This window comes from Dipodomys spectabilis, unplaced genomic scaffold, assembly GCF_019054845.1.
Source record: "Dipodomys spectabilis isolate Male_0828 unplaced genomic scaffold, ASM1905484v1 ptg000069l, whole genome shotgun sequence".
Taxonomy (NCBI): domain Eukaryota; kingdom Metazoa; phylum Chordata; class Mammalia; order Rodentia; family Heteromyidae; genus Dipodomys; species Dipodomys spectabilis.
In genome coordinates this window covers 24558811-24586599 of record NW_024870746.1, presented here as the reverse complement: position 1 = coordinate 24586599, position 27789 = coordinate 24558811, and the positions used below count along the sequence as shown (strand labels likewise).

The 27789-nt window shown below is 50.2% G+C and overlaps 1 protein-coding gene and 1 long non-coding RNA gene across 2 annotated transcripts; both read right to left on the bottom strand.

Annotated features, from left to right (window-relative positions):
- Positions 1-394: 394 nt before the first annotated feature.
- On the bottom strand, positions 395-4102 carry LOC122109157. The gene is made up of 3 exons (XR_006147687.1): positions 4014-4102; positions 3570-3660; positions 395-485 (listed from the first exon to the last, which is right to left on the bottom strand). It is a non-coding gene; the product is annotated as an uncharacterized LOC122109157 (long non-coding RNA).
- A 5173-nt stretch (positions 4103-9275) lies between these two features.
- On the bottom strand, positions 9276-27789 carry Nuak2 (NUAK family kinase 2). The gene is made up of 7 exons (XM_042682013.1): positions 27430-27789; positions 17535-17655; positions 14639-14790; positions 14260-14325; positions 12803-12922; positions 11950-12082; positions 9276-11423 (listed from the first exon to the last, which is right to left on the bottom strand). The coding sequence occupies exons 1-7, from the start codon at positions 27676-27678 to the stop codon at positions 10342-10344; spliced, it is 1923 nt and encodes a 640-aa protein (XP_042537947.1). The 5' UTR covers positions 27679-27789; the 3' UTR covers positions 9276-10341.

Genomic DNA, 27789 nt, shown 5'->3' with positions numbered 1-27789 from the left:
AAGAAGGAAGGGAGGAAGGAAGGAGGGCCAGTGGTCTTGCTTATGTCCACACGGCGGTCCTCTGCCTCCCCTTTCCCGCCCCCGCCCCCCAGCAGGACTGGTACACCCTCCTCCATGCTAACCATCCAGTCCCACCCCTGAGCACACGCACGCCTGGGCTGTTAGCGATCCTGTAGGTGGTAGTTTATAGCTCCAACTGTGTTATCTATAAATTCCTTGAGCCAGGGGCCCATCCCTTAATTGCACCTCTATTTTTCTATGGCTCCAAGAACAATAGAAAGTTCTCAGTGAATGCTGATGGCTTTATTAGGGACTGAGTTTTCATGGCTTCGCGGTCAGATTCATTTTACAGGGGCCGGGGGCCAGGAGAGCAGGTGGAGGCTGTTTACGAGATCTTTATGGAGTTGGAGAGCTAGAGCTTACCAACTCCGGGTGTTGTCTTCTTTAACGCTTGTGGACTGAAAGTGACTCGAAGACGTTGTGACCTGTTCCACGAAAGAAAGCAGGTGCTAACCCTGAGAGACTGGCTCTATGCTGCTCGCTGTGTGCTACAGAGCTGTGCTGGGGCAGCGTGTGCCCACCTGGTATAACCTGATGGAGAGCGGCTAGCACCCCCATGTGGACCATTTGTCTACTTCTCCCCACCTAGCTTCCATGCAGCCCAGGGGGCTTTTCCACTGATCGTGGTCCGTGGAATTGCTACTGGCAGTGAACGTGTTCATCAAGTACCTGATTGGCTTGGCAGCTGCCATGGGGCTCACTGTGAATCAATGTGAGGCTCTGTGGACAGTCACCAACCAGGCTCTCCCTTACCTGGCTTCTGCGATGGCCTCGCCATTCAGTGAACCACAAGGCCCAGACAGTGGCTGCCTGTGGAGTTGCTCCTAAGCAGAGACTTACCAGATGGCCACAACACGGCTGGGGCTGAGCTGGGATTCAGACTAGGGTCCTAGATAGTGTCTTTGCAGGCCAGACTAGAAAGCCAGGCAGAATCCATGGGAACTTAGTCATTGAAAGCTGTTCTCTACCTGGGTAGTCGTGTGGTTTGCTACAATAGCTAAGCACCCCAGAGTCTGGGACCCAGGTCTATGAAGCCAGAGTTCCCATTCTGATCCTGGGAATCAGAAGGTGAGGAAGAGGAGAAGGAAGGACTCCTAATGAACCATCGAGGCTCCATGAGGAGTCTCCAGAAGGAAGGAAGCCTCGTTCTTGGGTACTCAGACAAAAAATTTAAAAAAAAATATCCTCAGCCAGGCACTGGTTGCTCACGCCTGTAACCCTAGCTACTCAGGAGGGTGAGATTTGGGGATCATAGTTCAAAGCCAGAGCAGGCAGAAAAGTCTGTGAGACTCTTATCTCCAATAAATTACAAGGAGAAAAAAAGAAAAAAAAAGGAGGGCCAGAAGTAGAGCTGTAGCTAAAGTGGTAGATTGCTAGCCTTGAGGAAAGAATCTCAGGGATAGTGCCCAGGCCCTGAGTTCAAGTCCCAGTACCAGCCAAAAAAAAAAAAAAAGGCTGGTGACTCATGCCTATAATCCTATCTACTCAGGAGGCTGAGATCTGAGGATAGATTAAAAGCCAACCCCGGGCAGGAAAGTCTCTTCTCGAATTAACACCAGAAAACCGGAAGTGGCACTATGGCTCAAGTAGTAGACACTAGCCTGGAGCTAAAGAGCTGAGGGACAACACCCAGGCCCAGAGTTCAAGCCCCATGACCAGGAAAAAAAAATTGAGGACACCTCTTGGTAGAATCCAAGAAAATATATTAGTAAATCAAAGCAATGAAAGACTAGAATGAACACAGTCCTGAGTCCAGCTACCTCTGTGTGCTCTAACATCACTGGGAATAATGATGGAAAAGTAGAGTAGGGGTTTGATTCTAATTCACCCTAGGACAGAGTGCCCGCCCCCTTTGGTCTGATACCTGGATGTATTTGGTCATTCATGCTGTTACATAGTTTTATTGAGATTTCAAGGCCTGGCCTGGTTACTAAAATTGAGACCTAGTGACATAGATGCTCAAGCATCTCTTTAAACAAAGGATCGCTACTACCAGATGTCCCTTGAGGATGAATGTTCGTCCTTGACATAAATATTTGTAACGTTCTGATGATCAAATGAGTCATCTTCCCATGCTTTCCACCCTGCCCCCAGTTCGTGTCTTTTTAAGAATTTCTTCTTAATATCTCAGAATGCACTAAGCAGGAAGGTCAGAAGAGACCTCCTGCCCCCCCTCCCCATACACACACTTTATTTTCTCTTTACTAAATATTGCTGGGTTTTTATTTTTGTTTGTTTTTATTTTTGTTTTGCGGAGGTGTAAAGCTTAAAGCAAGGAAAAAAGTGCCGGCGTGCTTATAATCAATCCTATCAAGCTTATAATCATTAAGACGATGTCGGTCTCTGTTACCCACACTCATTTGCTCAGATCTGTTCCTGGCATGGTTGGACATCTTACACCAGAATTCGCCTCTAGAGCTGGGAAAATCCAGGGGGCAGCGTCTTGTTTATCAGGGAAGCTGAGTCAGACCAGGCTACCTTCTAAAAAGCTATTTCTAGAATTCTACCCGGTCAAAGCCGGGCCCCAGACTCCTTTCTCTTCCCAGGGGAATTCCTTTGATGGGGGGAGGGAGGAGGGAGAGAGGGCAGAGGGCAGAGGGTAGAGATAGTGACTGTCCTAAGATCGAAACCCAAACGCTGTGACTTTTGCCCATTTATGGACTTGAAGCCCCCTCCCCCACCCGCCCACTAGGCTGACTTGTTTCCCCCAGCTTGCCCTCAGTGCCCCTGGAGAGGGTAAGGGAGAAAACTGAGAAGGTGGGCTTAGCCCAGGGAGGGGTCTGGTGTCTGGGAAGAGAAAAGACCACTAGAAGGAATGGGGGACAGGAGGATTTCAGAACCAAAAGGAGACAGAAGGAGCTAGAAAGGAAGTGTACCATCCCCCTCCACCGTCTCCCCCCCCCCCCAGCCCCAGAAGTAGCCTGTCCCTCAGAAGCAGCAGCTCCCTAGGGGCCTTTACCATAAGCACTTTTCCAACTTGACTGAGGCCAGGGCCTGATCTGGTCCCATTCAGGGTTCTGGTCCCAATATATAATTTGTGCATGGTGTTGGCAATGTGCAAACCTAGGGTTTCAGGGTTGGTGAGTCTTATCAAGTCTTGTGCAGAAAGGGAAACTGAGTCTCAGGAAAGTTAAACTATATGAAGGACTCTTCTCCCAACTTGCCTCTCCCATTCCTAAGAGAAAGCCTATCAGGAAGAGAAAGCAGATGTGACCCAGGTTAAAAGAACAAAGAACAACAACAAGAAAAAAAAAACCCCAAAACCCACGTGTCCATGGCTCCCACAAAGCCGTGTCACCCAAGCTTTTGTGAGCAACTGATGGATACGCTTTGGAAAGAACCTTCGTTCTGTTTAGTTCCCTTCTGGCATCTTACAGCAGGGAGCCTGTCAGAGGTTGATTTCCCACTAAAGAAAACAAATTCCTAGCAGTAACTCCCAGATCTCTAGCTCAACCCAACTCTTTCCCAAGGCCCCCAGCCCAAGTGAACCCCAGTTCCACACATCTTACCTGCTAACCTTCCCTCTCCACTTGATCCTTCCAGCTCTTCTTCTCCATCCCCTGGTGCAAGTCTATTCTCTTTCTTTCCCATGTTGACACACTATCAGTCAGGAAAGTCTTCCTTCAAATATGGCCCAAATGGGACAACATCCCATTTCTTTACCGCTACAACTAACCCTACTGGAGTTTGAGAGGTGTACAAGTCAAAGCACCCATTTTCTCTTTCCAGAATTGGCCTCTTAATAAATCCTTGCTCACCTTCCCTTAGCAAACAGACAGACAGAGGGATCCCCCCCCCCCCAATTCTAAGCTATGTCATAGCTTTGCTCAAAACCTCCTCTGTTCTTTCAGGCCCTGACATGGGTGGCAGGGCCCCACATAATCGACTTTTCTCTCCCTCTTATTTCTTCTGACTGTATCTTCTGCTAGTCTCCTGTTTCACCGTGCCGCTACCTTCACTGGCTGTTCCAGAACCTGCTTCCACAAGGATAGAGGTTTCTGTGTTTTGTTCACAGATGTGTTTGCACAGCGCACAGTGTCCATTGTCGACCTGAAGTAAATAAATATTTATATTGAGTTGAATAAACGCATTGTATAGATGATTGTTTATCAAGCTGAGTCCTGAGTCTCTGAGGCCCCGGCGCAGGGTTTTCTTGGACCTGCTCCTGCTCCTGCCTGAGGCCTATAGAGCTATTCTCTTTTTTAGAAAACCACCCTGTCCTCTATGATGTTCCTACCTCCACCTCTTCTCCTGCTTTAAAAATGCCCAGGCTCAGCAGGCAGTTCTTTGTCCTGGGTCATTCAGGAGGTCAAGACTCCTCTGGCAGTCAGTCACTCCATGGGAGCTGAGCAGTGCGATTTGCTGGGAACTGCTGCTCCTTTTATTTTATTTTTTCCTTCAGGACAGTGCCAGGGAACTAGCTGGATGGGGCAGAGGGAGACGAAGTGAAGGGACTCTCTCTCTCTCTCTTTCCTTTTCTTTCCTTCTTTCTTTCTTACTTTCTTTTTTTCTCTCTTCTTTCCCTCCCTCTTCTTTCTTTTTTTCTCCCTTCCTTCCTTCCTTCTTTCCTTCCTTTCTTCCTTCCTTCCTTGCTTTTTTTCTTTCTTTCCTTCCTTCCTTCTTTCTCTCTCTTCTCTCCCTCCCTCCTTCTTTCTCTCCTTCCCTTCCCCTTCCTCCCTCCCTCACCCCCTCTTTCTTTCTTTGGCTTGAAATCAGGCCTGAGCATTGTCCCTTCACTTTTTCCACTCAGGACTGGCACACTTCCACCACCAGTTTTTTTTGGTGGTTAATTGGAGATAAGAATCTCTCAGATTTATCAGCTCAGGCTGCCTTCCAGCCATGATCCTCAGATCTCAGCCTCTTGAGTAGCTAGGATTGCAGCTGTGAGCCCCAGGCTCCCATCCTCAGTCTCCCTCCTGGCACAGAGCGGCCTACCGAGGGGGTTTCCAGCCAGGAACAGCATGGTCCTGCCTCAGGAAAGCGCTGAGACTGGTGTTCAGGAGGCCTTTCCTATCTCGCCATTGTTGTCTGGGTGATCCACATTCCGGAAGCACTGATGTGGCACTAAATATTCCTGCGGCTCCCCTGGGGGCCCAGCGTCATCTCTGAGCCAGCTTTCTGGAATGTTTCTTGGTCTGAAGTGTCCCGCAGGTGAGGGGGAGGGCTGTGCTGATGGAATCCACGGCCCCATGTCTTGGGCCCTTTGGGGCTAAGATAGTAGAACTCTTCCTCCCACTTAGAGTCTCCTGGGACAGGGAACTTCCCCTCATCCTCTCCCATCAGCCCCCTCTCCCCCCCCCCCCCACCTGCCCACGTCCTGGCTTCCACGTGAAGCAAGACTAAACTTTTAGTTCTAAACACTTGTGTTTGGTGCTTCTTCTAGGAAAGCTTATTTGCGGAGATGGTGCTGAGGTTACAGCTGCGGGGGGGGGGGGGGGGGCTGGGTCCTCTCCCTGTGCGATTCCACACCTCAGGTCCTCTCCTCGATAACCTCCCCTTTCCCCCCTCTGTAACACCTGCTCCGCTTCTTCTTTCCTAGCTCCTTTATTTATTTTTGCAATCTTTTGTTGTGGAGACAAGCCTCTTATGTACCCCAGGCTAGCCTGAAACCCTCTATCTGTTCCCCAACAGTCATCAAACTTGCAATCCAGCCAGTGCAAGTGGCTCACACCTGTAATCCTACTGCTATGGAAGCTGAGATTTGAGGAACACAGTTCAAAGCCAGCCCAAGGCAGGAAGGTCTAGGAGACTCTTATCTCCAAGGAACCACGGGAAAAAAACGTTGGAAGTGAAGCTGTGGCTCAAGTAGTAGAGGGCTAGCCTTGAACACAAAAAGGCTTAGGGACAGTACTCAGAAAAAAAAGATTAATTAATTTAAACAAACAACCAAACAAACCAAAACCCAACAACCTTGCAATCCTCCTGCCTCTGCTTCCCGAGGGAGGGCTGGGACTACAGGTATGAACATAGAGCTCTTTAGGGTTTGTGGAAGCCAGGAGAGGGCGATTCCAGTGGTAGGCATTGTTATGCTTTGTGCAAAGAGCCTGACATGTAATAGATTCTCGATAAATATGTGCTGTTTTGTTTGCTTCGATTCTTTCCCCCAATTCTCCAAACCCAATCCATTTCAAATGAGTCTCCCAGGCCCACAGGACTTGTCCCCAGACCTGGGTTTGAAGTCTATTTTTCTTACTTGCCAGCTAATGTTGTTCAATCTGTTTCTCTTGCAAAATGAGAATGATGATGTAGCAAGAGCTTGACAATTGCTTTTGCTGAAAAGCACCGATATGGGCCTATAGATGAACAAAAAACTGGCTGGAAAGTGGCTCAGTGGTAGAGTGCTTGCCTTGCATGCATGAGGCCCTGGGTTCAATTCCTCAGCACCACATAAGCAAAAAAGAAAAAAGCCAGAAGTGGCGCTGTGGCTCAAGTGGTAGAGCACTAGCCTTGAGCTGAAGAGCTGAGGGACAGCGCCCAGGCCCAGAGTTCAGGCCCCACGACTGGACCAAAAAAACCCCCAAAAACTGGCTGGAAGCTAGATAGCCCAGCCTGTATCTAGATCCTTTGCCCTTTTCTCCTGCAGTTACTTTGTAGCCCACTTAGAAGACAAGAAGATCAACCTGAAGGAGCTGCAGGACAGCAGACCACCTGCCAGGTGCTCATGATTTTTGTTGTCAAGATTGTTGTTGAACAAGGTTTCACCTGATCAGCCCTGAAACAATGGATGTCAGACCACCTCTGAACATAGCCAGACCTGTTCAGTCTGTTGAAGATCTTCTGTACGCCTTGTTCCTAATCGTTTATTTAAATCTATAGCTCATGTTTGTACTTCAGTGATGGCTGCTGTGTTGTCTTTCTGTCACTACCATGTATTAAATTTCCTTTCTCTGTCCTTTGCCATATCTCTTTATTTGGTGTGTAGGGGTGAGTGGCCAGATCTGACATGTGTAACTCCTGGAATTTGTACCTTCCTGTTTCAGTAAAATAGAACCAAATTGATCGGGCTGAATTAAGACTATGGTATGCATGCAGTGAATTACTATACACAGAAAATGCCTGACTCAAGAGAACTGAACTCCATCAAGTATACAGTGTGGTATATGCCTATAATTTCAGCTACTTGGGAGGTGGAGAGCAGAGCTGAAGTTGAAGGCCAGCACAAACAAAAAGTTAATGAGACCCTATCTCAAAAATGAAGTCAGATTGCATACCAGTGACTTGAGGCTGTAATCCTAACTACTTGGGAGGCAGAGATCAGGAGGATAATGGTTAGAGGCCAGTCTGGGCAAAGAAGTTCAAAGGATTCTATTTCAACAGAAAAAAGCTGGGCGTGGTGGTGTGCACCTATCATCCTAACTATGGATTTTGGTCCAAGCTAGTCTGGGCAAAAAGCAAGACCCTATCTCAAAAAATAATCACAGGGGAAAAAAAATGAGTAGAGGTATAGCTCACCTAGAAAAGCACTTGGCCTAGTGAGTGAGAAGCCCTGAATTCAAACTTTAGTACTGGGGGAAAACCAAACTCCTGTGTGGTATAGGAGCCCCATTCTTACCTCTCAGCTACTTGAGAGGTAAGAGGATTGCAGTTTGAGGTCTACATAGGCAAAGTACAAGACTCTATTGGAAAAGTGGAAGCAAAAGTGGCTGAGGAGGGTGTGGCTCAAGTGGTAGAGTGCCTGAAGCTCTGAGTTCAATCCCTAGTACAGCCCCCCCCCACACACACACACAAGTACTGTCTCCTGCTATTGCTAGCATTCCAGAGGCAGGAAGATTAAGAGTTCAAGGCCACCTTGAGACCCTGAGTAGCAGAGGGTGCTACTCAATGGTAGAGCACTTGCATAGCCTGCACCAGGCTGTAAGGTGTATACCTAACACAGAAATAAAATTGGTGGGTCCTAGTATCTTCTAGAATGCAATTCTTCTTTCTCTTATCCCATGTTAGCTGCATCATTTCTCATTGGATTTGAGTTACTTGTACCACCTTGGTCTCCAGTCTGTAACCTCCTCCCCTGGCCATCTGCAGTGGCCTGTCTGTCTCAGAGCCTAGCACATTAGGATCTGCTGTAGCCCAGTGTAAGAAACAAAGGAGATTAGTTTGTGTGTGTGTTGGGGCACTGTTTCTGGGGTTTGAACTCAGGGCCTGAGGTCCAGGCCTGACTACTGTTCTTGAGAGTGAAGACCCACCTCTGTATTTTTGTGATGCTTCCCATACCCTAGCTCAGAGCTAGGACCTCAGGACACATCTGTCACGCCAAATACCCCAGGTGTCACCAAGGTAATCTCATATTCCCTGTCTCACCTTGACCCCAAAGTGGCCTGGCCCCTCTCAGTCTCTTCCTCAGACTCAGTGACTGCCCCAGCTCTCCAGGTGCAGAGTGGGGTCCAATTCCACCCTGGCGGACTGGAGGATGGCCAGGTGCGCTGTGGAGTAGTTAGCTGGAGCTGGCCAGAACTGGGGAAGTTCAGGGGACTAAATACCAGAGCAGGTCAGGCTTGGGGAGGAAGGCTGCCCGGAGCCAGTGCCCACCAGCTGCCTGCCCGCACTTTGTCCTTAGCCTAGCTGTTTTCATCAGAAGTCCTTTGGGCCCGGGAGTTTCTCAATGGAGCTGGGCAGCGGGAATGCTCTGCAGGGGGGAGAGGGGGCTGGTCTGGAGGGGGGGGAGGGGACATTCCAGGCATTCTTTACTTCCTCTGAGAGCGCAGGCTGAGAAGCAGCCAGGCAACGGAGAAGGGAAAGGAGATTTCTTTAGCGGGAGACAAGAAAGGCTGCCTGGGCATCTTTAAGCAGCGAAGGACAGGGCTACAAGCAGATGGGGGGGGGGCGGTGAGAGAGAGGTGGGGGTGTAGATTATTTGCTAGACCATTTTCTGGGAGGACTATGGGACCTCCACCTGGGCTTTTCTACCCTAGTGCTTTTCAGGGTCAGGCCCTTATAGTCGGTGCAGGTGCACCCCAGAGTTTAAGGACCCCAGAGAGTTTTGTTTTGTTTTTATTGTCGTCTTTGTGTGTGTGTGTGTGTGTTTCTTGGGGCTCCAGCTTGCATGCTAAGCAAGTATTCTGCGACTGAACTCTGCCACTCTGCCTCCAGCCCTTTTGTCCCATTTGGATTAAGCAGTTTCTCTGGATCTCACGCCGGAGTGTGTTAAGAGGAGGCACAAAGTCTTGCCTTCCCCACTCCCCTCCCCCTCCGCGCCCCTGCCCCAAGAGAACAGAAGCTGTTTTTCAATCACCATTCTGCTTTTAATGGAACGGTTCTTTTCTGGTCTGTGGAGCAAAGGGACCTGAGACCCATCTCCAGACAGTGTAAGTGAGCGATGTGAGGGGCTGAGAGGGACCCCCACCCCTGATGAGAGGGGATTATGTGTACATGAGGATGAGACACGGTAGAGGACTTCCCAGAGCTTTCACATTATCGAGAACAATGAGACAGACAGACAAACAGACAGACAGACAGACAGACAGACAGACACACACACACACACACACACACACACACACACACATACAACTGAGAACATTACAAAATAAATAAATACATTCTAGGACCCTTCAAGCCCAGGGAAATAGACACATCCACAGTGTAGACTTGAGGAACAGCTTAGAGGCAGATGCTGGAGAATGTGAGGTCCGGAGGAGTCTGGGCCCCTTGAGATGATGAAATCAAACAGCAGCCAAAGTCTTTTCAAGTCTTAGATCCATAGCAGCAACTCCAGGAGGCTCAGGCCAGGTTTGGAGGATGGAAAGAGGAGGCAGCCTCTGTGAGGTTGCTTCCTTTTACACCCAGAATTCCCCAGGCACCTGAGGCTGCCATATCAATGCTGGGAACTGGGTAAAGACAGGGCTCCACTTTGGCAGAGAATGAGGAGGAAGGGGTGGGGCTTGGATGGCAATAAGCGTAACTCAAGCAGCATAGGCAGCAGGTGCTAATGGCGTAAGCAACCTTTCTAGGTCTCTGTAGCCTTTCATTGGCCCAACCAGGACTCTGGCTGGGCCTTCCTCGGTGCCCCCTGCATCTCTACTCTTTCCCTGAATCCCCTTGCTGGCTCAGTAGGGCTGAAATCCTGAAGCCTTCCACACTTCGTTTGCCTGCTCTCCTGTCCTGCCCTCCCCAGTCCAGGGAAGCCGGCCTGAGGCGCTGGCTCCCCAGGAACTCCAGCAAACCCTGGCTACTTTTGAGCTGGGATGCTGGTCCTGGAGGCAGGGGAGAGAAGCTCTCTCCCTTCAGGGCACAGCCAGTTGCATCTCAGAGCCTGCCCAGACGGGGGCCACAGCTCTGTCCCCCTCAGCTGAGCTTTGAGCAGATCCCCAGTGCCTTCCGGTAAGCTGCGGTCACTTCCTGGCAGTCTGTGAGGGAAAAGCAGCTCTCCCCCAGAGGGTCCCGCCGCCAGCGCCTCAGGCAGCTGCCAGAGTCCTCGGGAAGGGGCTCCTCCAGCCCCAGGAGGTTGTCCACAGATACACAGCCCCGCAGAGGAGTCTCGGGGAGTCTCTCCGGCAAGTCCAGCTGGTCAAAGGACTCAGAGGACAAGATGCTGTCCTCACTCACGGCCCCCGATGGGCGGCTGGCCCGAGGTGGGGGGCGAGGGGAGGCCAGCTGGTCCAGGGAGCCGAAGGTTGGGGGGGCCGGGAGCTCCAAGTTCGTGCGGGAGAACTTGCCGTTGAGTTTGAGAATACCCTTGGGGTGCAGAAGCAGCTCCGAGGCTTCGGGGGGCTTCTGTTCCACGGGGTCCCCACTCACAAACACATCGCCTGCATCCAAGAGCTCACCGGACTCGCTGGGCTCCGGGGAGGAATAGTAGCCAGACTCGCGCTGGCGTGAGTTCTTGAGGATGCCCTTCTTGGGGAGGAGGGGGGCCGTCTGCCCTGGATTGTGGGAAACAACAGGGCCGAGTTCTTGAGGGGCCTCCCGTACCCCCTCGGAGGAGCAAGAGGAAGAGGTGGAGGTGCAGGGCTTCTTTTTGAGGATGCCTTTTGGCAGCTTGAGATTGTTCTTACTAGGGCGAGGAGGGGAGGCGTCCTCGGCGGGGTCCCCCTGCAGAGACTGGGCCATGGCGTTCTCCTTGCGGGACTTCTTGAGCGAATGCTGGCGTTCCAGGCTTGGCACGGCAGCTCCAGGGGCATGCTGCTTGAAGAAGCTGCACACCCTGGCTCCGTTCTCCAGGAGGGGGCGAGAAGAACGGCGGAGCCAGTCAGCCATGGAGGCGCGGGCAGAGTCGCTGCCAGGGTGCCCACTGTCTCGCGGAGTTTCCTGCTCCCCCACACGGGTGGTGTAACCCCAGTTGACCCACCAATGGCTGGCCACATCCTCTAGTGTGGCTCGGCGGGTGGGGTTCACCATTAATAGCCACCGGATAAGGCCACAGGCATCTGGAAGATGAAAGGCAGGGGGCTTCAGTTTGGCAGCCGCGAGCATGGGTACCCCACGGTCCCTCTGCAATGAGATCGCCCTGAGACACTGCTTCCCCCTGGGTCACATAGGTGTGTTGGCTCTGTGGGCTCCATATATGGCCCGGGTCAGCTTCCCAGGCTGGCTTTCCTGGATTGACTGCTTTTGCCTCTGTCCCATGACTCCTTCATGGACCCTCAATTTTACTCCTTTTAAGGAAAGGACTTATGGCTCTCCTATTCTTCTTCCTGCCTGTGATACACATGCGCAGACAAATGAACTCTAAGATGAGCTCAGAGGCAATAGGAAACGACACAACTGTAGCAAAGAGGACCTAAGTTAGACCTAAGGATGCACTTCCCAAGGCTTACTCAAGCATGCCTATGAGGAAGGAAAGAAGGGACATGGCCTCCTTCCTTGGAGGTCCTAGGCCCCGGAGAGATGGCTGTGGAGGGCATCTTAACCAGACACCTCCACACAGACACAAACTACACAACTATCACTCACCAGAGGGTTTGGGTGGCTCCCGGTAGGCTCCGTCACTGATCTGCCTCACTAGCGTCTTATGATCCTGCCCATCGAAGGGCATGGTGCCGTGTACCAGGATGTAAAGTAGGACACCCAGCGACCAGCTGTCCACCTGAGGGAGGAGGGAAGGGTCAGCAAGGTTGCCCATGTGCCTCGGGCTGCAGCCTCATCTCCGACACCAGGGTAAAGGGTACAGCATGGAGAAGTCAGACCAGCGCATCTGAGGACGACTGGGGTGAGTAGGGAAGCTGCAGACAGAGGCGAGGCTCCGAGGGGACTGATGTCAATCGCCTCCCACAGCCACATGCACAGGAGCAGAGCAGTGTTGGGTGGTGGTGGTGACGGATGCCACTGCCCGAGGGTTAGGAGAATGAAAGGGTAAAAAACAAGAGGAGCCAGGAGACCTCAGTTCTAAACCAGTTGCCACTCTTGCCTAGAGGCTTGACAAGGCATCGCTTTTCTTCTTTTTTTTTGAACTCAAGAGCCTGGATGCTGTGCCTGAGCTTCTTTTTACTCAAGGCTAGTGCCCTACCATTCGAGCCACACTACCACCTCTGGCCTTTTCTGACTAGTTTATTGGAGATAAAGAGTCTCATGGACTGCCCAGGCTTGGCTTCAAACTGCAATCTTCAGGTCTCAGCCTCCTGAGTAGCTCGGAGAACGGGTAGGAGCCACTGGTGCGTGGCAAGTCATTGCTTTATGTTAGGGTTGTGTGTGTGTGTGTTTGTGTGTGTGTGCTCTAAAACCAAGAAAGTGAGTAGAAAACTAGCTCCCGTATTGCACAGGATGTAAAGTTAAGACTCTGGCAGGTGGGCAGAGAAAGGCGGCTCACCTCTGGGCCCATGTAGGGCTTCCCGTTGACGATCTCGGGGGAGGCGTAGAGAGGGCTCCCGCAGAACGTCTGTAGGAACTTGCCTTGGTGGTAGAGGTTCGAGAGACCAAAGTCAGCAATCTGCAGGATGGAGACAAATGCAGGACGCACATCACACGGAGGCCTAGGTTGTTCAGCAGCTCTTTGCTGGCCCTTCTGGAACTCCAGACGCCATAGAAAGGGCCTCCTTGACTCCCAGTCCACAGCGGACATGGTTAACACAGCTCAGGCTCTGTGTCAGTGAGGGGTCCCTAGACCCCTTTGTTTATGCTCATGCTGTGGTCTCCACCAGAGATGCTCTTGCACATCCTCCTGATCATGCTTCCTGTGGCTTAAGATCTTGAATCTTTCCTAGGTCTCCCTGAACTTTCTGAATTGGAGAACTTGAGAGGTTCCAACCCCATCTTCTCACTCGGCAGCAGCCCTCCCCTGCCTAACATCAGTAAGAGGTAGAGGTCAGAGCCCTGTTGCTCCCACATCAGAGGGTCATGTGTGCTGAGGGCAGGGAGGGGCAGTTTATGAAACCCTGGCTCCTTTTTTTTTTTTTTTTATGGTTTTATTGTTCTCTTACCAAACAGTTGCCAGGTAAACCCATATGGCCTATGATGGGAGATAGGAAAGTACGGAAGATAGGAAAGTACAGGCTTGTCTTGGCTATGTAGGCTCATTGCTTCTGACCTCCCAGCCTCCCTGGTCAGCATCAAAGAAACTCCACCTGCTCTGGGAAATGTCTGGGTAAGGGGCATAGACTAAGAACTTGGCACCCGGGGTATCTCAGGGCAGAGGGCAGGAACCACTGAGGAGACTTAATCGTGTGTCAGGAAGATTCTGAAGAGGGTTATAACACTGAGTCAACCTCCCCGCTGTCTCCAGGCCAGCCCTGCCTCAGCTGCCTGGTGCTGTCTCCCCCTTCCAACCCTGGGATCTGACGTTATGCCATCTGCATGAACGGCTCCTAACTGCACTAAATCTAATTACTTTAGCCTGACAAGAGGCAGCTACAGAGAATGAGAAGTGGTATCAGGGTACTAGGCTGGTAGGGAAAGGTGCCCAGGGGCCTGAACAGAGGCGTGTGCACACACACGCACACTGGGAGGAGAACTCAGGCCAGTCCGAAGGTTATAAGTGAACACTGACCCTAGATTTAGATTCCTCATTAGCTTCCTGACAGGAAAAGAGCACTGGTCCTAGAGGTAAAGACCTTGATTGAGGTGACTTTGTGTCTGTCACCCCCTCCTCTTGAGGCCATAAAGGAAGTGTTGGAATGGACAATGACCCAGGTCCCTGTGAGTACCAGTAACAGAAGTCTGAGCTTTGCTAACTCCTTCAGGGACCCACTAAGTACCTGGCTGGAGATTGTGTAAAAAAGTTAGAAAGTATGACAGGGGAAGGTTCTAGAAACCAAAAATGTGGCTCACCTTGATGTTTCCATTGGCGTCTAAGAGGATGTTCTCTAGCTTGAGATCACGGTGGACAATCCCATTCTGAAAGAAGGAGGTATTCAAGTAAATGGAAAACACACACACACACACACACACACACACACACACACACACACACACACACACACACAATATATAATGCACAAAAGGCCTGGCTTCTTCCATCCCTGGCTGAGCGACTCAAAGCCAGACATGCTAACATTTCCTGACTTGAGAATCTAGAAGTCATTCTGTCTTTCTGTGCGATGTTGGACAAGTCATGGCCTCTCTGGGGACCAAACCAACCCCCCCGCCCCCAAGTCTCAGGAACTACCCGCTCAGAACTTGGTGGGGGCAGTGGGGAGAGAGTGCTTACCTGGTGACAGTAGTATACAGCGGAGACGATCTGCCGGAAGAAATGCCGGGCGTCGCGCTCACTCAGACGCTGCCGCTCGCTGATATAGTCATACAGGTCTCCCCGGCTGGCATATTCCATGACAATCACGATCTTGCTACTGTTCTCAAACACTAGATAGAACAAGGCAGGACAGTGAGGACCTCCCAGAATGCACTGCTCCCACTGGAGGCCACACCACATCCTTGTTCCCGCCCCCACCAGAGAGGAACTCTCTCCAGAAATGTCTACTAACAGGGAGCATGGTGGTGAGAAGGGGCTTGAAACACTCAGCATCTACAGGAGCAACAAACACAGATCAAGGGCAGTGGCCAAGGACAGGCTTTGGAGGACTCTAAAAAGTACCCTGCAAACTCCCAAGCAGCTATGGCTGATGGGAATGAAAGGTCAGGCCCCTAGATGCAGAACTCAAGACTATTTCACAATCTGTTTTGAAATCTTGGTCAAATCTCTTTCAGATATATCAGTAAGACTCTGCAGGCTTATTAGATAATCAGAACTCAAGACTGTTTCAAAATCTATTTGAAATCTTGGTCAAAACTCTTTCAGATATATCAGTAAGATTCTAGGTTTATTGGATAAACTTGGACAAGTTCTTCAACCACTATGCAGTATCCTTATTTGAGAAGTAAGAGAATCACAACAACCTCACAGGGCTGGACTGAGGAACAGGTTAAAAGTCTATGATAGCTCTGGGTTTGTCTGAGCAAGCTGGCATAGTGTCTGACATATAAAGAAGCACTTGATGTTGAACACCAGAGGCTCACGCCTGCAATCCTAGCTACTCAGGAGGCTGAGATCTGGTATAATTCAAAGCCAGCTGAGGCAGGAAGATCCATGAGATTCATCTACTAACCAGCAAAAAGTTAGAAGTGAAACTTTGGCTCAAGTAGTATAGCACTAGCCTTGAGTAAAAAGCTAAGGGATGGGGCCCAGGCTCTAAGTTCAAGCCTTTGTACTAGCACTAGCACTAGCACTACCACCACCACTACTACCAACAACAACAACAAAAAACCCTCCCACTAACAAAACACTTAAAAAGAAATGGACCCTACTGTTTATTATCAGTATCTTCATGAATAAATTTGAAAAATAATGAAAATAACACTGTCTCTCCTGAGGATCAGAAGAGGGTTAAAAGCCTACACAAGTGGACTGTGAATGCTGTGGTATGGAGGAGAGCAGAGACGTCCATCACTGCCATTGTCTTTGACATCCCATCCAAAGTACACGGGCTAAGGCCCCATGCATATGGCCTTACACATAGAAGCCATTAATAAATAGGTGGTGTTAGCCGACTAGCTGGCTTTCTGGCAGCCAGCCCACCCCAGCTGGTCCATCTTCACATGTAGGAGGGGCTTTCTCACTGCCTCAGCCCCTGTCCTGGTTCCAGATCTCTAGAAAGGCAGCCAGCCGCTGGTTCGCCCAACTGGCCCTTCAGCTCCATGTGTGTTGGAACACGCATGTCCATGACATTGCGTCTTTGTGTCAAACGGGTCCTATGAGTTTGTCTGGTTTGTCTAGCTCCAGTGCTATCGCTGTCTGGCCTCTGAGGAGGAGCCTCTCCTAACACAAGTCCTGGCTCAAGACACTCAAAGGCAAGTTCAGAAGGAAAGGACTTTTTTTTTTTAGGGGAAACACGGAAGCCCTGGCACTGGGGGTACCCGACCCAGACTCTACATCTGTGCAGGTGTGCAACTTTTATATACCACAAAAATGGGAATCAACAGCCAGCCAAGGTGCATTCTGGGGAGCAACTAGGGTTGAAGTCAGTTCCCAGAATTGGAATCTTCCTTCCCAACTCACAATTGCCTAAAGTAAGGATGTGATCCCAAGGGTTAGACTCAGTTCTTAGACCCAGGTGGACATACAGGTGTGAGGAAAATGTATATATATGCATGTGTATACACACACACACACACACACACACACACACACACACACACACACAGAGAACCCAATCACCAAGCTTGACTTAACCAATATATCGCTATCTGCCCACTCTTCCCTGAAGGAAGCTCGCAGACTACAATTAGCCTTCTCAGCCACTTCAGGCTTAAGCCATGGGGCCCACATCTTAGCTCTGCCCTTTATCTTCCTATAGACTCAAGAGTGCCTGTTTTGTTTTGCTTTGTTTTGTTTTTCCCACCAGGAATCTCTAGACAGAGGACAAAGCCACGGTCTCCCTTCTCTCCCTCCTACTGCTACTGCGAACCCTGGTTTCCCATCTAACTGATATTACGTAAAGGCTAGAAGCAGACAGGTGCGTGTGGGAGGCTCTCCCCCTTTCCCTCTCTTGCCCACTTTGTTGTCTGGGTCGCAGGGAGGAGGGCAGCTGGCAGGGAAAAGTCAGTACTGATGTCAGAGGAATGGAGGCTGAGAAAGACAGGGAAAGTAGGAGACAGCCTGTGGCAGGCCTGATTCAGGGCACAGAGCAGACCTGGGAGGCCTGGCTTGAGAGGCTCCACATTCCTGAGACAGGTGCGCGTCTACCTATGATTCAGCCTCCCCAGGGTTGCCAAAGATCTCACTGGCTGGGGACATGGAGTTAAGCAGGGAAAACCTAACAGAAATAATAACAACAACACCAATAAAAAGCCTGCAGTTGGGGGGGGGGTGTAGCTCAGTGGTAGAGCAACTGAGTTCGATTCCAGCACTGTCTGTAATTGAGTGTGAGCAGAACACTCAGTGACTTTATCCAGTTTGAACTTAGCCTGTTTCCTTATTATTCTGCGTTGTTGGTTGACTCTTTTACACACAAACACACACACACACACACACACACACACACACACACACACACACACACACACACGTGTATACAGACACACAGCTCCGAGATGCTCTGCCACTGTACCTTCATGGATGGCAATGATGTGGGGGTGGTTGAGTGACGACATGATTTCAATCTCTCGCCGTATGTGCAGTAAATCTTGCTCATCCTTAATTTTGTCTTTCCTGATTGACTTGATGGCCACCTGGGAGGAAAGAATGCAGGAGATTGAGGAGAAAGGTCTTCAGTGGCCCGTCCAGAAGAGGCTGCCAGGACTGCCCTGAGGCTTTGCCTGTGACTGCTATACAGACCCAAGAATACCTTCAGAAGTTATCCCACTCTTCAACAGGGTAGGTAGCAGAGAGGCTTCTAGAAAAGGTTCTCAGTGGGGAGTGGGGAGTCGGGTGGGGCTGCTGCAGCCCAGCCACCAATAGCCTTCTGATTCAGAGTCTACAGATGACTGAGGACGGTAACAATCTATATCAGTAAGGCTGATTCCTTAAGATTTACAAAGCAAATCTCCTGTAGTGTGCCGTGAGGACACGTTGAGGGGCCTGTTCTGTTCACCACTGGAATCTTGATTGCAGGTAGTGCCTGGCACAGAGTGGGCAGGCATTAATTAGTAAATGGTCTTTACAACAACTCTGAGAAGTAAGCACAGAAGTGGCATCGCCATCTTCATTTATAGATGAGAAAAACAGGACCCCGAGACCCAGTGCTCTGCTCAAAGCTTCAGTCATTCACTGCCACAAGCTGGCCATCTGATTCCGAGCTCATTCCTTGTTCTGCCCCAGTACTGTAAATTACATTGCTACAGATTAAACAAGCTAAATGTCCATCACTAGATGGATGGATGAAGTACGGTATACTTATACAATGAATTATTATTTGATCATGAAAAGGAATGAAATCCTGACACCTGTTATGACTGAACTTTAAGAATACTCTGCTCAGTGAAATAAGCCAAGTCACAAGAGGTCAATGTGTGATCCACTTTTATGAGGTACCTATGACAGGCAAATAAATATAGAAACAGAAAGTAAACAGAGGTTGCCAGGCCACAAAGTCCGAGAGTGGAATGGTATGTTATTATTTAATGGGTACCAAAACTTCTGTTTGGGAATGACAAAAAAAAATAGAAATAGACAGTGGTTGATGACTTATAGTATTGTAGATTACTTAATTGTAGATGTACTGAATTATCCACATAAGTTTGGGCACCGGTGGCTCACAGCTGTAATTCTAGCTACTCAAGAGGCTAAGATCTGAGGATCACAGTTTGAAGCCAGCCAGGAGACTCTTATCTCCAGTTAACCATCAAAAAGCCAGAAGCAGAGCTGTGGCTTCAGTGGCAGAGTACGACCTTTGCACAAAAGTGCCCAGGCCCTGTGTTCAAGCTCAGGACTGGCACACACATACAGACAAAGGTAAATTTTATGTATTTTTTTTTATTACAATAAAAAAATCACCAAGAAATGAAGAAAACAAAACCATGGATCTGCAGTGTGTAGTTCAGGTGAGGAATGTCCCTTGCCTAGCAACAAGCAAACAAACAACAAGACAGTTACATAGTCCTCTGAGGCTGCTATCTTCATCTTCAGCAAGGTGAAAATACCATATAAGGGCAACACCCCTCCCCACACTGGCTGGTGTCAGTGGTGGGTTCAGGAAGTAGGGAGGGAAGGAGGAAATGGAGAAGGAACTCAAAGCCCAGCTTTTAGAGACTGAGGAGCCTGCCTGGGTCTGGCTCTGCTCCTGGACAAGGCACAGGCCACAGTGACTAAAGAGAAGACGGGCTGGAAGCATTGAGTAGGGGTGTAGAGGGTAGGGGTGGGGAGGGAGAGCCCATGAGGGGGCCCCACCCCTGAGTCTCAGTTTTCTTTTCTTGTAAGTAAATAAGTTGAATGGAGTTGTCGGAGGGGTTTTCCTGATGGAGGGGTTTTCCTGATCAGATTCTATGTCGTGAGCTGTACAAATGCCACAGGGCCCTCAGAGGCTGAGGACCTGCTGGGGTGGGGTGGGGAGGGAGGAGGGAGACTTGCTAGATGGGGACAGGGCAGGGTGGGCGGGGCATCCCATTCTGGTCAGTTCCTGGCAAGTCCTGTCCAAGGACTAGCATGGTAAACACAAAGACTTCCTCTTCACAGAGCACAGGCAAGTGATGAGAACTCTGAGGGCTGAGGTAAACAGCGCCTCACTCCATTTCCCAGGGGGCTGGCCGCCCTCAAGATTCAAAAGGAGCCAGAGGAGGAGAAGGAAGCCCCTGCTCCAGGGGAGGGGCCTCTAATCTACCCTTTCACAGGCTCTGAAAGCAGACAATGGCTTCCGGCTTGGCTCACAGGGACAGCAGGCCTATGTCCCCCTGGTAGGACAAGAATGTGGAATGGCCCTAATCCTGTAGAGGAGCTGCTCACAATGCCTTGGGCACGGTCACCCAGGCAACGGGCCAGCCATGAGGTGCCCTCTACCCTGTTCCTCCCCTGAAGCTGCGGCAGCTGAAAGAGGGCAGGCCCCCACTCCAGCCATCCCAGAGCAGAACAGGAAGGACAATGGCGGGTGGGAGGCAGGGTCACCATGGAGCCTCCTCCCAGAGATGCTAGAGAGGCCCACTCTGCAGCTGCAGGGCCTGGGTGGCTGGCTGGCCTGCTCCTACCCACCCATCTTTCCCCCACACTTGTTGAGCAGAATAAAAATCCCTGGGTCTGAAGCCGGGGGTAGGAGTTAAAGGCTGTGAATTCTCCTCCAATCAGGAGGCACCATTCTCTTCTGGATGCAACCCAGAGTATCATTCCCACACTGCTCTTTCTCCACACCCCTTTTCTCTCCTGGAAGGGAGGACTAAATGAGCTAGTTCTTTTCTGTCTTTGTTTCTAAAATCAATGGGTAACATGCTGTGAATTGTTCAGATACAAAGAGCCATAAAAAGTGTATGAGCAGACAGTAAAAAGCAATCATACAGAAACATGCATCACTCTTTAGACAAGGAAAAATACTTGAGAGTTTACAATGCACACATATGCAGAGACTAGGCCCATCTTAGATGTATAGTTAGGTCCACACAAGCAAATAGGATAGTGAAATTATCACAGAGTTCTAAAGACATGAAGGCCTACATGACAAATTCCAAAAAGAATTTTGGGGTGCCAGGAAGAATGTTATGTTGCTAGAAGGTACACAGTGAATCCTGAGATCCATATCTTTCAATCTTAAAAGCCTATAATTTGTGTGTATATATATGTGTGTGTGGTGTTGAGGATCAAACCCAGGGCCTCACACATGCTAGGCCAAGGGTGCTTTATACATAACCCACTGCCCTGGAAGTCAGAAGTGTTCATCCCTGATGAGTAGTTCATCTACCTGCAAGTTGAGCTTTCCTACTCAGAAGTGGGGGTAAAGGAGCCCAGTTATTAACAAGAGGACCCAGGAAATCACTGCTTGGCTAGTTCACTTACTTCCTTTCTCAATAAGGAAGCAAGATCTATCACCAGGCCTCCATAGGTTAAGCAGGTAACAGACAAAAAGTATACTACCTCCCCAATGGGGCTGGGCTACCAGTTCCAGCCTTTCCTGGGCTGAAGCACAGGCTTCTCCCTAGCTTTGACAAAGTAGAGTCAGCACCACCACAGGCCCAGACACAGCTCAGCAGACAGGAAGCATTAACAACTGTTTGCTAGCAAACACATACCACAAATAAATATTTATTGCTTTGTTCTGAGGTGGACCTTTGGTTAATGGAACCTCTGCACAGATAAAATTTTCTTCCCTTCTTCCCAGGCCTGGGTGGAGTCCATCTTTGTTACAAGAACTAATTTTTACAGACCTTTGTTCTCATCTGCAAAGTAGTTAGCAATTATGCTCTAGAATAACATTAAGCTGACTAAGCCAGATGCTGGTGGCTCACGCCTGTAATCATAGTTACTCAGGAGGTTGAGATCTGAGGATTGTGGTTCAAGGCCAGCCCAGGCAGGAAAGTCTGTGAAACTTTTTTTTTTTTTTGGTCCGCTGTGAGGCTTGAACTCTAGGCCTGGGCGCTGTCCCTGCGCTCTTCAGCTCAAGGCGAGTGCTCTACTGCTTGAGCCACAGCGCCACTGGTTTTCTAGTGGTTTATTGGAGATAAGAGTCTCACAGACTTTCCTGCCTGGGCTGGCTTTGAACCTCAATCTTCAGATCTCAGCCTCCTGAGTAGCTAGGATTACAGGCATGAGCCACCGGTGCCCGGGTAGGTCTGTGAAACGCTTATCTCCAAATAACCACCAGAAAACAGGGAGTGGAGTTGTGGCTCAAAGTGGGAGAACACTAGTTTTGAGCAAGAGAGCGCAGGGACAGCACCTAGGTCTTGAGTTTAAGCCCCAGGACCGACAAAAATAAGCTGAATGAGAAACCAAAGAAGGAACCAACTACTATCCAGGTCACTCAGAGGCCACACACCCAAACTATAGTTCTGGTTTGTCCTGATACAATTAGTTATATTACCCTTCCTAGTCTCCAAATCACCCAAGCTTATGCAGTAGTTTATATAGCCTCCACTCTCAGATCGGAGGAGGAAGAACAGTCAGTTGGTGAAAATATGAATATGAGCACCTGGCCAGTGGACTGGGCCACCAGATCTTAGGAATGATCTAATTTTTATTTGCTCCTATCAGCTTGTATAAGTCAAGGCAGTCGCTTGAAGAATGATCTGCTCAAGGGAGCTAGCTAGTTTTAATCAGAATCATCTAAAGAATCAACATACATTGATTCTCCAAACAATCTTCCAAACGGCTACATGTGCCAAAACTTACTATGTGTTTGACACTGTGCTAGGGATCGGGGATTCAGACAAATACTGGAAGTTGCTGTGTGCTGGTGTAGTCCGGTAGGAGCACTGGCAGTCAAATCCATTCCATTCTGCCATGATGAAGTGGCAGCTGAGGCCTCTGCCTGCCAGAGGCCTCCAGGAGCACTGGAGAAACCGGGGAGTTACCTTGGGAGAAAAGGATAAGGGAGCTTTGCCAAGCCAAGGGAGGTGGGCTAGGGAGGGGCAGCCAGAGCATTCAGGGAAGAAAAAAATCCACCTGTCAGGGTGATCTCCAGCTTTTTTAAGCTGAGCTTCTTAGGAAACGGGCTACCTGCTGCTATGCTAGCCAAGGATTGCTGCAAGGCTTTCTATGGGGGACTAATTTCTGCCAGACAGTATTTTGGCTGCTACTATCGCAGTGATTTTCTTGTCTCTGGATCCCTACAAGCTGGAAAGGCAGCTGGGCTAAGCTCCGGATCCCATTTTGCAAACAGTGAACAATGATGTCCAGACAGGAACAATGACTTTTCCAAGGCTCCTCAATGCATCAAGAGACAGAATCAGGATCTGAGACAGAAGGGTGTGGCCTGAAGAAGCTACCATCTCAGAAGACAAAAGTTCCTTGGAGGTGTCCAGCCCTGCCTCCCATCCCTGGAGCAGGGAGTGCCCAGGGATGATTGCCCCGGGCCACCCCATCCCACTTACAGATATACAAACATGCTCGGCTCCTTTGCCAACACATTGGGGAGGTAGTGCGGGGGCTCCACTGGTAAACACCACCTCCATCCTAGAACTCTGACCAGGAAAGATCTACATTCAGAAAAGGGTGGTAGAAAAGTCGTAGGAAAAGAGGAGGAGGAAGAGGCAGAAGACGACAATGATGATGACAAAGACAACTTGGACATGCTGCTTATAGGTGCTAGGAGAGGGTACACACTGGGCGTCTCCAGTCACAGCTATCACCCTGAGTTGGAGCCAAGATCCTTGACTCTTCTCTGGCCTTTCACGTAGCAGCCGCTGTCTGGGAGGCAGGCAAGGAGCTGGAGGATGACCCACTTAGATAGAGTGGAGGGAAGGCTGAGCTCAGCTGGACAGGACTGAATAGAGTAAGAAACCAGGTAAGAAAGAGCCAGAGAACCAGATAGGAAGCAGGGATGGGCTGTGAGAGGGAACCTGACTACCTCCCCAAAGTTCCCCCCTAAGCAACCCCCTTCTTGTCACTGTCCAGGCTACTAGGCCCAGTTGCTGGGCAAGAGCTTCCCTGCCTAGCCCTCCTGTGTGGTTTGGCTGGAGCCCAAGGACAAGAGTCGCCTGCAGCCTCCCTCCCTGCTGCTGCTGAGCAGGCAGGTGCAGGCGGAGCTGGGAGGGCAGCTTCTGCCCAACACGCCTTTGGCAGCTGGCCAGCAGGAGCCCTTCTCTGAAGTCAACCAGGGGAGAAGCTAGGCTTTGAACCAAGCAGACCCCACAGTGGCTTGTCTCAAGGAAAGTTAAGTACAATCCATAGTCCTTCTTGGGACCCAGGACACAGGAGATCACAGCAAAGGGATGGTAAGACTTGGCCAAACCCACACTTGTTCAGACAATAACACTGTGTGTGTGTGTGTCAGATGCTATGCTGTGCAAATCACATCTATTCTCTTATTTAATCTCACTTAACAGGCAAGGAAACTGAGATGCACAGAGGTGGTGGAAACCACGACTCTGCATGACTTTTGCAGTCATGGTTCTGAGCAAGGCAGCCTCCTGGACAGAGCTTGAAAGCTGGGGATGTAATAGAGTCCTTTCATCCAGGAATCCCCAATGCAGTCAAGTAGGTGGGGGTGGGGTGGCTCCTAGTGACTTTTCCCACCCTCAGCACTGCCTGGAGCACTGGGAAAGGCTGGCAGCTCTGATGCTGGCATGACAGAGCACACCGATGCAAGCCCAGGCTCCTCTCAAAGCCAATTTCCAGACCAAGACTCAGCACTTGGTCATCCAGAGCCTGGGTGGACAGTCTAGGGCTTCTGCTTTAGGCCTGCTACTAACCAGCCAGAGGGCAAGTCACTTCTCCTCACTGAGTCGCAGTTCCCCCAGCTGGCAATGCAGGAAGTAGATTAGCGCAGTCGTGTTCAAGTTCACTTGGCAATCCAATATATGAAAGAGTCAGAAGAATCTCTACCTCACAGCGCTACTCATCTGGACTTCCACACAGATCAGGCCAAAGGCTTTAGTGAGTTCAGTCATTCTAGAGCTCCCCAGCATGTGTTTTTCTCTTTAGGGGGAGGGGTGGTCAAGAGAGCAGGGAGAATCACAGGAGGAAATGTCATTTGGATACCAGGAATGTGTCCAAGGGCCAGAGCAAATGTTTATTTTTCCTCTGATGCCCTCCTGGAGCAGCCATTAAACCACCTACTTGCCCCTCCCTCCAGACAAGACCATCTGGCCCCTCTAAACCCATCTAGGCAGGCTGGGAGTAGAAAAGGTACTGGAAAGGTGGAAAGAGATTGGGGATGGAAGTTACCCAGTAGGTATTCCTGGGTATCTAGCCTCTGTCATCCATTTGAGGAAGGTCTGTGGCAGACCCTGTGCCCCTCTCTCTCACTGATATATCTTGAGGTATCAGATCTCTCTCTCTTCAGGGAGGACAGTCCAGATGTGGGTGGATGGGTGGGGATGACAGTAATGCTCCAGAATTAAGAAATCATTAGCACAGTGCAATTCTGCTCTCCAAGACCCTGCGCAAGTTCCCAACAGAAGTACTGGGTGGTCTATGGATCTGGAAGGTTCAGAGCAGGTCCCACGCCTAAGTGATCTTGGCTCCCTACACACAGGAAGAGGCAGGAAGGAAGCCGTAGAGTTTTTTGTTTTTTTCTGAATTCTCTGTCCAATGTAATAAGAGCTACAATCCCTGTCTAAAGTCACTGAGGTTTGAAAACTGAAAGCTGATTTATCGTACTCTGAAATCAAATAACCCCTTTCTCTTTCTCTCTCTCTCTCTCTCTCTCTCTCTCTCTCTCCTCACACACACACACACCCCTCACAGTGACCTCAGCCAACAGCCTGATGGAATCTCTGAACTTTGATCTTAGTTTCTCAGTTTAAGCCACCTTGGTCTCCACAGTCCAGTCTTCCTCCCCAATGAGAGGCCCGGGCACAAGCCAAGAGCAACTGTTTTCCAGTTAAGTCCCTGATAAAGCCTCGGCCCAGTAGTCTCAAGTCTAGAGCCTTACCAGGCCCTTGCACTTTATAGAAAGAGAAAGAAAAGGAAAGCCAGGAAGTACCTAATTGCCCAATAGCTGTAACCTGGCAGCAGGCAACTGGGGACTGTGCCAGGCGTTAGCAGGAAAAACATACTCGGTCCTATTGATGGGGCCATAATCCACCCCTTTCTCCATCTACTTGCCTTTACCAATGAAACGACTTATTGAATTTCAAACTAGCTACTGGCTGTAAAAGCAAACAGTTTGGAGAAGGAAGCTTTGCAATTGCCAACAGGGCAAACCATAGCCATACGTGTGTGCATGCACACACACACCTACCTCACAAACAGCACACATACACAACACCCCTACCTTACAACCAGTAACTCAACTCGATTTGGCAAAACATAATCCCTATACCACCTGCTCTAAAAGGCTTGTTTAAAATGTGAATTATAGGCCTTCAAAATAAATTCCCCTAGTGTGGAACCACAGAAGTCAGCTCCTCAGCTAATTCCTATATACACTAGACTCAAGTTTGAGAACCACTGTTAACCACTCTCAGCAAACTTTTGGAAAACTTGCCATCTTTTAGGGCTGGCCTTTTCAGACATAGATAAAGTTCTCACAGCAAGTTCCATATCAAGACCAATTTAAGTTCACATTTATATCTTACAATCTTCCTAGCAGCTTTGTGAGGCAGGTTGTGTTTTCTCCATTTTTGCAGAAGAGGAAACTGAGAAAACAGAAACAAAGGAATTTTCTCAATGTTACAGATTACTATGACTAATATATACACACTAAGCCAACAGGGTAAGCTCCTGAAAAGACCCTGGAACCTAAAGTTTTCTTCAGTCCAATAGACCTAGCACCACAGACTGGTTTTTTTTTCCCTTTTCCTTCCTTCCTTCCTTCCTTTTTCTTTTTTGCCAGTGCCTAGGCACTGTCCCTGGGCCTCCCTGCGCTCAAGGCTAGCACTCTACCATGAGCCTACAGTGCCACTTCCGGCTTTTTCTGTTTATGTGGTACTGAGGAATCAAACTCAGGGATTCATGCATGCTAGGCAAGCACTCTACCACTAAGCCACATTCCCAGCCACAGACTGGTTTTACATTGCCCCAAATAGGCACAGCATAGTGAAATTGTGACTCAACTCAGTGCTGGCAAGGACCTCAGTGTCAAACCCACCTTAGTGGAGATGCCTACATCTCCATAGTGTGCTGGACCACCAGAGAGTAAGGAGTTGAAAAATCTCCACACCTCACCTATCTGTTCAGCCACATATCAGGTCCCTGCTAAGACTGGGTGCCTTCATCCTCTTCCCATCCATCCATCCACCCATCCATCCATCTGTTCAACCCATACATCCGATCAACCCCCTTAAGATCAGGAGCCTTCTCTGTTCATTCTCCCCACCCATCCATCCACCCATCCATCCAGCACCTACATTTGACCAAATCCCTCCTCCCACCCTAGCTAAAACCAGATGCCTTCTCTGGCTTCTCCCCATCCATCCATCCATCCATCCATCCGCTCAACATTTTTTTTTTTTTTTGTCAGTCGTGGGGCCTGAACTCCAGGCCTGGGAGCTGTCCCTCAGCTCTTCAGCTCAAGGCTAGCGCTCTACCACTTGAGCCACAGCGCCACTTCTGGCTTTTTTCTTTTTGCTTATGTGATGCTGAGGAATCGAACCCGGGGCCTCATGCATGCAAGGCAAGCGCTCTACCACTGAGCCACCTTCCCAGCCCCCCCGCTCAACATTTTTATCAAAACCTCTGCTAAGATCAGGCGCCTTCGCTGTCCTCTCTGCGTCCATCCAAGTAACGTCCATCTACTTACGTCTGTTCCCAAGCAAACTTGAACCTCAGCCCCATCTTCTCTAAGGGCTGGGGTGGCTGGGCTCGCAGGCCTCGGAACGTCGTCCCCTCAATCACAGACCCCCCCCATTCCTCCCCTCAACCGTGGACCCCGCCTTCCACCCCCACGACGCCCGCCCGACCCCCGCCGACGGCCGAGCACTCACCAGGCGCCCCGAGCCCTCGCGCGCCTTCTTCACCTTGCCGTAGGCGCCCTTGCCCAGGGTCTCCAGGAACTCGTAGCGGTGCCGCAGGTTGTGCTTGTGGTGGTGCCGCTTCACCGCCTGCTTCTTCATCAGGGGCTTGGGCGACTTGAGGAGCCCCTCCGCCAGCGGCCGGCCGGGCTCGGCGGCCAGGGGGACGCCGGCGGCCGCGGGAGCCAGGCCCGGGCGCCGGGAGAACACCAACGCCTCCATGGCCGGGAAGAGATGAGGGAGGGCGGAGCGGGGTCTGTGGGCTGCACGGGGAGAGCTGGAGCCCGCCGAGCCCGCCGAGCCCGCGACACACGCCCCGCGCCCGGGCTGGAA

Coding starts and splice junctions, on each gene's coding strand:
- Nuak2 (XM_042682013.1), bottom strand. CDS start 27,678: ATGGAGGCGTTGGTGTTCTCCCGGCGCCCGGGCCTGGCTCCCGCGGCC. Junction 17,656..27,429: donor GCGAGGGCTCGGGGCGCCTG/GTGAGTGCTCGG, acceptor CTTTCCTCCCAG/GTGGCCATCAAGTCAATCAG. Junction 14,326..14,638: donor CTGTATACTACTGTCACCAG/GTAAGCACTCTC, acceptor TCCTTCTTTCAG/AATGGGATTGTCCACCGTGA.